Source organism: Malurus melanocephalus, unplaced genomic scaffold (genome assembly GCF_030028575.1).
Source record: "Malurus melanocephalus ecotype Western Australia unplaced genomic scaffold, MMel_1.1 scaffold_86, whole genome shotgun sequence".
Taxonomy (NCBI): domain Eukaryota; kingdom Metazoa; phylum Chordata; class Aves; order Passeriformes; family Maluridae; genus Malurus; species Malurus melanocephalus.
Window position 1 is genome coordinate 1,459,351 of NW_026623318.1, and position 9,225 is coordinate 1,468,575.

The window sequence follows — 9,225 nt, forward strand, 5'->3', positions numbered from 1 at the left end:
AGACACACCCATCACCCACCGAGCCACGCCTTCTCCGCGACCCCCAAAACACCCCGGGCCGCCCATCGACACCCCCGGGGGAAAACTCTGGTCTCAGCCTCTCTTTGCAGCGAGGCCACACACCCGGACAGGTGGCACACAGGCACACGGGGACATCGGGAGATGGGAACACGGGAACATGGGAATGTGGGGACACCCGTGCATGAGGACACGAGGACATGGGGACAGTGGGTTACCAGGACACCAGGACACTGGGGCACAGGGACACGGGGACACTAAGACACCAAGACACCGGGGTAAAGTACAATGGGACACCATTGCATTGGGACATTGGGATATGGGGACACTGGCACACCAGGACATCAGGACACTGAGATAACAGGGACAGTGGGACACTCAGATATGGGAGCACAGGGACAGTGGGGCAGCTGCAAAGCTTCCAGGCTTAGCCCAAGATGGGTCCTGGTGGGAGCCTCCCAGCCCCAGTCCTGCCATCCCTGCCCAGCCTAATCCTTTTCCCAGTCTAGACCCAGTAACAGTCCCAGGCCAGCCCTTGTCCTAATCCCAATGCTGGTCTAAGACTAATCTCTATCCAATCCTAATTCTAGTCCCTGTCCTTGTCCCACTTCCAGTCATGTCCAGTCCCAACCCCAGCCCACATTTCACCAGGTCCCTGTCCAGTCCAGCTGTAGCCTCAGTCCTAATCCCAGTCGAATCATAGTCCCAGTTCAATTCTAATCTCAGTCCCCTTTCCAGTCCAGTCTGGTCCCAGTGTCAGTACCAGTCCAGCCCAAATCCCAGTTCCAGTCCAGCCCAGTCCAAGTCCCAGCACCAGTTCCAATTCCAGTCTTTGTCCACTTCCAGACCAGTCCAGTCCCTTCGTAATCCAAAATAATCCCAATCCATTCCCAGTCCRTATGTGGTCCAGCCCTAGTCCCAGTGGCAGTCAAAGATCAGCCCCAGCCCATTCAGRGTCCCATTGCTGTTCCAGCCATGGTTCTGGTCCCGGTGCCGATCGCAGTCCCACTTCAGACCAATCCAGTCCCAGTCCTCTTCCAGGGCTGGCCTCAGTGCTGGCCAGAGCCCAGTCCAGGCCCAAGTCGCAGTGCCAGTTCAGTGCGGTCCCGGTGCAGCCGCAGCCCCAGCCCAGTCCCCGTCCCGGTCCTGACGCTGCTCCGGATGCTCCCGGTCTCTGTCCCAGGTGCTGAAAATGGCCCCGGACCCGGCCCGGCCCCGCCGCGGGGCAGCGACCGCCGGTACCGACCGAAGTRACCGGACCCGAATGGCCCCGCTGGCGCCGAATGGACCGACCGAACCAGCTGGTGTGACCGGACTGACTCGACCAGCCCGACCCGACCAGATCCCACCAATCCCGACCAAACCGACTGGATCGACCGGCCCCAACCAGCTTGGAACGGCCCCAAATGAACCCGAACGGACCCAAACGGACGCGAATGGACCTGAATGGATCGACTGGGCCCGACCGGTCCCAAAAGGACCGACAGGACCCAAATGGATCGATTGGACTGACCAGATCCATCAGATACGACCAGATGTGAATGGACAGACCAGAACAACCGGAGTTCAGCAGAGCCGGGCGGGGAGGACTGTGGGGTACAGGGGGACCGTGGGGCGGGGGGGCTGTAAGGTGGGACGGTCTGTGGGGCTGGAGGAAGCAGGGGGACATGGGAGGCTGTGGGTTTGGGGGGGGGGGAGCTGCGGGGCGGGGGCCATGGGTGGGGGTCTGTGGGGTTGGGGAAGCTGAGAGTGAGGGGATCAGTGGGGCAGGACAAGCCCTGACCCTCACCAGCACCCCGACTGCCCCGTGGCCGAGTCCCCGCCCCCCCGAGCAGGACAGCGAATCGCATGGGCGCTCTGTCGTGACGGACAAGCCTGCCCCGCCTCCTGCGCGTGGGGGCGGGGACAGGGAACACCCCGAGGAGGGGGAGCAACCCGGGATCCCCTAAGATGGGGTGATCGAGCCCCACTCCGCGCGCGGGGCCGGGGCCGTCTCCTCCGTTTTCCCCCCGGGGGTTCCTGCGGCTCCCCCCGTCCCGGCTCTGCCCCCTACGCGATGCCCCTGTCCCGCCCCGCGCCTCCCGATCCCCCCGCCCTGCTCCCCCCCCGCAGGAAGGAACAGCCGAGCCGCCACCGGGTGCGGTTTCCCGTCGCTGCGGGAGCTGCGGGTTGAGCCCCCCCTCGAGCCTCCGGAGGGACCCACCCGGCGGGACCCGGGGGACCCCGCACCCCCCCTCCACCCCCCCACCCCCCCCGCCCGGAGTCCCCGCCCCCGCCATCCCTGGGACCCCCGCCCACTCTGGGGTCACTGTAGGACCCTCCTCAGCTAGGGTGAACCCTCCCCGCCGCGCTGCTCCCCAGGGTGCGCCCCCGGGGAGGGTCGCGGGGTGCAACCCCTCTGCATAGTCCCCCCCTGGGGTGCTCGCCCGGGGGTCCCGGCAGCGCCTAGCGCGTCAATGGCCGGAACTGGGTGGAAGCGGCGGGAAATGGGGGGGGTCCCGCCGGACATCCGCCCCACGGCCGGGGGGCTGGGGGGGGGGGGGCAGGACACCCCCGGGGCACCCAACCTCCTGGTGCAAAGGGGGTGGCGGGGGCATAGCGTCCTGTGGACGGGATGGGGATCCCTGACACCGCCGCGGCCCACCGGGTGCTGTGTGTCTCGCCATGAGTGCTGTGTCCTACCTCTGGGTGCCATCGCTGTGTCCCCAGGGTGCCATGTCCACCTCAGTGCCATGTGTATGTTCCCCCAGTGCTGCGCGTGTCCCCCCAGTGCCGTGTCCCCCGTGGGTGCCATGTCCCCTTCAGTGCTGTGTCCTCCCCGGTTACCATGTGTCCTCCTTCTCGGTGTCATGCATGCCCCCCAGTGCCACAGGTGTCCCCCAGTGCCGTGCTGCCACCAGTGCTGTGTCCCACCCGTGTGTGATGTATCCCCAAGTTTCCCCAAGTGCCATGACCCGGCCATGAACACCGCGTCCCCCTCTCTGAGTGCCATGGTTCCCTCTCCAGGGCAACATGCCGGGGGTCCGGGGTTGAGATTGTGTCTGACGCCCCCCGATGGGGTCCCCGATGTGTCCCAAGCCGCGTGGCGGTGGCAGTGACGGTGACGGTGGAGGTGGCGGTGCCCATTGTGCGCGGGGCGGGGGCGTCGCGGTCTCGTCACCACTTCCCCGGGCTGTAGGAAGCGGGAAGCGGCCGCTCCCGGCTCAGTGGGGCCGCGATGGGGAACCTGCCGGGGGTCCTGCCTGGAGCCCCCCGCGCCTGCCCTGGCCTGGGCCTCTGCCCGCGCCCGCGCGGCCCCGCGCCCGAGGACCCTCCTGTCACCGCTGCCCCCGACGCYGTCACCGAGCCCCCCAGGTGGGTGTCCAGGTGGGATGGACGGGGTGGTAAGGGGAGGAATGGGGTGGAAAGAACGGACAGGGCACCGGCACTCAYCTGCCGTAGCTCCGAGCCTCGACGGGGACCCTCTCCTCGCTCGCGGGGACGTGCACATGCAGCTGGAGCCCACCGGAGAAGCGCCCCCGCCGTGGAGGTGTCCCCGACGGGGCGGTTCGCGTGCGTCAGTGGGGCAGCGCACGGTGCCCGCCGCCAGCAGAGCCCTGTGCTCACTGCCCGTGGTGTCATGACAGCGTCCCCAGTCCCACGGCGTGGCCCTGGCCCGTGGGACCCACTGGGGTTCGTTGGSGCGGGCGGGATCTGGGGGCCCATAGGGGGACTCATAGGGAGGGGTGTATGGGGTCCAGTGGGGATGGAGGCGTGGGGACCCCCCATTTCGGAGGGGACGGGGATGGGACGGGGGGCGTGTCCTCCCCCTCGGTGGCCCGGAGCCCGCTCTGACTCATGGCCATTGTTCACACTCAAGAGAGCCAGGAACGCCCCGCGCCCCCTCCATCCTCTGACCCCTCAACTCTTGACCCCTCAATCTCAGCCCCCCCATTCCTTGATCTCCCTTTCCCTGACTTCCCAGTTCAACCCCCGCATCCCCTGTTCCCCCATTCCCTGACCCCCGCATCCCCTGATCCCCCCAGGTCAGCCCCCCCAGCCCGTGCCCCCAGTTCAGCACCCCCATCTTCTGAGCCTCCCCAGCCCCTGACACTCCATCCCCCTGCCAGCCCCATCCGCACAAAGTTGACCCGAGAGCTTGAGCCTCCCCAGCAGCACCAGATGTGGGGGAAGTCCCCGGACCTCCCCCACTGTCCTCGCCACAACGCACCCCACCGCTCCGCAGCGCCCTCCTGTCGCCACCCCTCGGACAGGTCCCCGTGCGCCGAGGGGGTCCTGGTGTTGGAGCTACGGGAGCAAGTGCGGGGGGTGTGCGTTTTGCTTTTCTTCTCAAGTGCCCCGGGAACCCCGGATGGGGGGCTCAGGGGTTCCCCGTCTCGCCCCCCAGCCCGGCGCCCTCGTCCCCRGCGGAGCCCCCGCGCTTCGCCCGCCTGAAGAACTGGGAGACAGGGAGCATCAGCTACGACACGCTCTGCGCGACAGCGGGGCAGGTCCGTGGGGCGCGGAGCGCGGCCGGGGGGGCCAAGGGGCCGGGGGGGGGGCAAGAAATGGGGTGTGGAGATGGAGGGGGCCAAGGCAGGGAGCGCAGGGATAGCGGCAGAGGGATGGGGGTGCAGGTTGGAGTGGCGGATTGGGGGGCTGCAGGATAGGAGGCAGACGGGGAGGCAAGGTCAGGGGGCAGGGCTGGGGGACGCGGGCAGGTTTTTGGGGTGCCGGGGGGACAGACGCTCGAGGCAGAGTGTGGAAGAGCATACAGGGACGCGGCGGCTCTGTCCCGGGGATCCGGGCACTCACCTGATGACTTCCCCCAGGAGGTGCCCTGCTCGGGGCAGCGCTGCCTGGGGTCCCTGGTGCTGCCGCGGCCGCTGCCCGCCCCGACCCCCGAGGGGACACGACCGCCCGAGGAGCTGCTGGAGCTGGCCCGGGACTTCATCACCCAGTACTAYGTGTCCCTGCGGCGGTGAGCGGGGATGGGACCTCCACAACAGACATGGGCATCCCCGCAGCAGACATAGGCACCTCACCGTCCCGGAGTACCCCACTGCCCCTGGGCACCCACAGTCCAGATCCAGCCCTACCCAGAGTGCCCCATGGCCCCATGGTACCCCCATAGCGCCGAACATGCCCTGAGATGCCCCATACCCCCACCCCTGCCCCAAAGAATACCCATATCCCCCACCTCTGCCCTGGGACACCCCATATCCCCACCCCTTCCCCAAAGCACCTCGCACCACCGGGGATGCCAGAGTCTGGGGGTGCTGGGGGTCGGTGTTGCTGTCTCTGAAGGGTGGTCCCTGTCTCTGGGGGTGCTGAGGGGCGGTCCCCGTGTCTCGGGGTGCTGAGGGTTCCCCTGCAGGGAGAACTCCCCGGCGCACACGCAGCGGCTGCGGGAGGTGGTCGCTGACATCGCGGCCTCGGGCTCGTACCGGCTCCGGGAGCCCGAGCTGGCGTTCGGCGCCAAGCAGGCCTGGCGGAACGCGGCACGCTGCGTCGGCCGCATCCAGTGGAACAAACTCCAGGTGCGGCCCCACCCGTGGGACCCTCACCCACCACAGCCCACGGGGACACCAACACTTGGAGATGTCAAACTCACGGGGACACCAAACAAAAGGGACTCCAGCTCGCCCCACAGGAACCCCACCCGATTTCACCTCACGGGTACCCACAGGGACCAACACRCCCTTGGTTACCCCAACACCACAGGGACCCTAAAACCATGTCCTRTGTCCCATGGTAGCACCCACCCTACAGGGACCCTGCCTTGCACCTGTTCCACTGGTGGGGCCTGACCCCAGCCCCAAGTGGACCCTGACTCACGGGAACCCCTGTCCTATGGGGACCTTGGTTCCGCACAGAGCTCCCACCCCAACATAGACCCCACGCCACCCCTGCCCCATGGGGACYCAGTCCCAAAGGACCCCCTGGCCTGCAGATTCCCCACAGGGACCCTCACCTCACCTGCCCCTCAGGGGTCCTCCACACTCCACCCTGTCTCCCCTGCAGGTGTTTGATGCTCGGGACTGCGCGGGGCTGGGGGAGATGTTCAGCCTCCTCTGCTCCCACATCCAGTTCGCCACCAACCGCGGCAACATCCGGTGAGAATCCCCCCGACCTCCCCGCTCCCCGGGGCCGCAGGGTGTTCTGACGGCCCTCCCCGACCCCCGCAGGTCCGCCATCACCATCTTCCCCCCGCGGGCGCCGGGACGCGGCGATTTCCGCATCTGGAACTCGCAGCTGATCCGCTATGCAGGGTATCGGCAGCCTGACGGCTCCGTGCGGGGCGACCCTGCCAACGTGGACATCACCGAGGTCGGGGGACCCCTGCGCCCCCAGGCGCCCCTCACCACCTCCCCATCCCTCCTCTATCGCCACTCCATCCCCCTCTCCATCCTCCCCTCCATTCCCCCCATCCCCTTCATCTTCCCCCAATACCTGCACCCCCAAACACCTCCTGGCAGCTCCCCTTGACGCTGTTCCCCTCCAGCTCTGCATCCAACACGGCTGGACCCCCGGCGGGGGCCGTTTCGACGTGCTGCCGCTGCTGCTGCAGAGCCCYGACGAGTCCCCTGAGCTCTTCCCACTCCCCCCGGAGCTGGTCCTTGAGGTGCCACTGCAGCACCCCACGTGAGTGGGCTGTGACCCCTGGAATCCCTCCAGCTGCAGAACCCTCCCAGTGACCTGGGCTGGAGTCCCACGGGGTCATCCCTCGGGAGGGGWTGGAGTGGCGGATGGAGGTTGCCGAACCCCGTTGGGAACATGGGGGAGATGTGGGTCTGACCSCATTCCTGATAGATACTGGGGTGCTGGCCCCTTCACAGGTTGGGATACTGAGTTRTCGACCCCCTCTTGGGCTGGGTTGTGGAACAATGGGGTGCTGATCCTCTCCCTGACTGAACTTTTGGTGTGCTGAGCCCCTCCCAGGGTGGGATACTGAGATGCAGGTGGGATGGAGGTTGGGTGCCCATACTGGGGGACGTGGGGCCGATGTGGGTCTGTGAGGATGTGGCCACAGCCCCCCGTGCCCCCCAGGCTGGAATGGTTCTCAGAGCTGGGGCTGCGCTGGCACGCGCTGCCGGCTGTGTCCAACCTGCTKCTGGAGATCGGGGGGCTCGAGTTCCCTGCGGCGCCGTTCAATGGTTGGTACATGGGCACCGAGATCGGCTCCCGAAACCTCTGCGACCGCCACCGCTACGACGTGCTGCCCGTGAGCCCCTGCCACCCCCGGGACCCCACAGGGACAGCCCTGGGACCCCACTATGGTTCCCCCAGTACCCCTCCTGGGAACCCTCTGCTACTCCCTAAGTTTTCCCTTGGGACCCACACTGGACCCTGTAGCACCCCACAAGGACCCCCACTAGGACCACTCTGGAACACCCTTCAGGCCTGCCCAGGGACCCTCATCAGAACCCCCCGGGACCCCCACCAGGACCACGCTTGGACCCCCTCAGGATCTCCCCCAGGGTCCCCCCGGGAGCCCTCTGGTACCCTGAGCCGAACACTGCTACAGCCCCATCTGGGATGCCTCAGGGACCCCCTGACTGACCCCCTTGCCCACCCCACCCTGCTGACCCCCCGCAGGAGGTGGCCCAGCGCATGGGGCTGGACACGGGGACMAGCTCATCTCTCTGGAAGGACCGGGCAGCCGTGGAGGTGAACGTGGCCGTGCTGCACAGCTTCCAGGTGAGACCCCTTCTGGGACCCCAGTGCCAGAACCCCCACACTGCTGGGATCTCCACTCCTGGGAAGCCCCCGCAGCCGGGGCCCCCCTACTGGGAYGGTGCCAGGACCCCCAGTCCTGGGAGCCCCACACCGCAGGGCCACGGGAACCCCCACAGCCCTGCACCCCCATCCCCACTGATGGCCCAAGTGCCCATTAACCCCCTGTCCCCACAGGTGGCCCAAGTAACCATCGTGGACCACCATGCAGCCACTGAGTCCTTCATGAAGCACCTGGCGGCAGAGGGGCGAGCACGGGGTGGCTGTCCCGCAGACTGGGCCTGGATCGTGCCCCCCCTCTCGGGCAGCCTCACACCTGTCTTCCACCAGGAGATGGTCAACTACCACCTGAGCCCCACCTTCCGCTACCAGGTGGGACCCCCTGCCCCTCAGACCCTGTCCCACAGCCCTGTTCTGCTACCAGGTGTGAGGGTGGCCCACAGATCCCACCCCATGGCTCCCTCTGCCCACCCTCCCAGGGCTGGAGGTGCCAGAGGCAGTGGCTGGTGCTGCAGCCCCCGGTCACTGAGACCCTCGGTCAGCCAGTACTGACCACCCTGGTCCCCCCAAGGACTTCCAGGGACTCCCCTGGGTGCCTCCAGTCCCTGCAGGACCCTCAACCCTTTGCATCACCATYCACCAGCATCTACCCCATGGCCCCCCATGGGGCTGGACATCCCCAGCACCCAGCTGAGAGTCTCTCTCAGCCCCTTCAGGAGTCCTCTAGSCCCCCATGACCCCAGTGCCCCCCATGATCCCAGTGCTCCCCATGACCCCCAGTTCATATTACAGTACCAGGTGGGTCCAGCCCAACCCCTCTTCCCCTCAGCCGATCCCCCTCCTGCTCCCCAACCCCTCACCCCACAACTGCCCCCTTCCTGCCCCACAGCCGGACGCCTGGAAGGTTTATGTGTCCAAAGGCACCACTGTCACCCGGAGGAAGACCTTCAAGGAAGTGGCTAAGTAGGTGAACCCCATGATCCTGGGGACCCATGGGAGTTCTGGGATCCCCTGGGAATCCCGTGGTGATCCCATGGCGGCCCTGGGGATCCCACAGCGCTGTCAAGATCTCAGCCAAGCTCATGGGACATGTGATGGCGCGACGGGTCAAGGCYACCATCCTCTACGCCACGGAGACTGGGAAATCGCGGACTTACGCTTGGAATCTGTGCCAGCTCTTCCGACGGGCATTTGATCCCAAGGTTTGGAGGAAAAAGGGGGAGAACTAGGGCAGCTCCCTTCACCCAACCACCCCCTGCAGGGCCAAAGGCCAAATACTCTGTTGTGAGGGTTTAGGTGAGGGGAGATGTTTGGAACAGTTCTGTGGAGGGATCCTAATCCTGGAATTCCATKAAGGTGCTGTGCATGGATGAGTATGATGTGGTGGCCCTGGAGCATGAGACCCTGGTCCTGGTGGTCACCAGCACATTTGGGAATGGGGACCCTCCAGAATGTGCTGAGGTAGGCATGGGATGAGATGAGGATGAGGAT

At 66.5% G+C, this 9,225-nt stretch overlaps 1 protein-coding gene across 1 annotated transcript in view; it reads left to right on the plus strand.

Annotated features, from left to right (window-relative positions):
• The first annotated feature begins 3,045 nt into the window (after positions 1-3,045).
• NOS3 (nitric oxide synthase 3) overlaps positions 3,046-9,225 on the plus strand; it is an 11,813-nt gene continuing 5,633 nt past the window's right edge. The window contains exons 1-13 of the mRNA XM_057367901.1: positions 3,046-3,372; positions 4,406-4,508; positions 4,830-4,978; positions 5,375-5,537; positions 6,022-6,113; positions 6,186-6,327; positions 6,503-6,642; positions 7,048-7,222; positions 7,597-7,698; positions 7,912-8,106; positions 8,624-8,697; positions 8,792-8,936; positions 9,091-9,195. Coding sequence (XP_057223884.1) covers positions 3,236-3,372; positions 4,406-4,508; positions 4,830-4,978; positions 5,375-5,537; positions 6,022-6,113; positions 6,186-6,327; positions 6,503-6,642; positions 7,048-7,222; positions 7,597-7,698; positions 7,912-8,106; positions 8,624-8,697; positions 8,792-8,936; positions 9,091-9,195 — 1,722 coding nt within the window. The 5' untranslated portion in view covers positions 3,046-3,235. The remainder of the gene's footprint in view (positions 3,373-4,405; positions 4,509-4,829; positions 4,979-5,374; positions 5,538-6,021; positions 6,114-6,185; positions 6,328-6,502; positions 6,643-7,047; positions 7,223-7,596; positions 7,699-7,911; positions 8,107-8,623; positions 8,698-8,791; positions 8,937-9,090; positions 9,196-9,225) is intronic.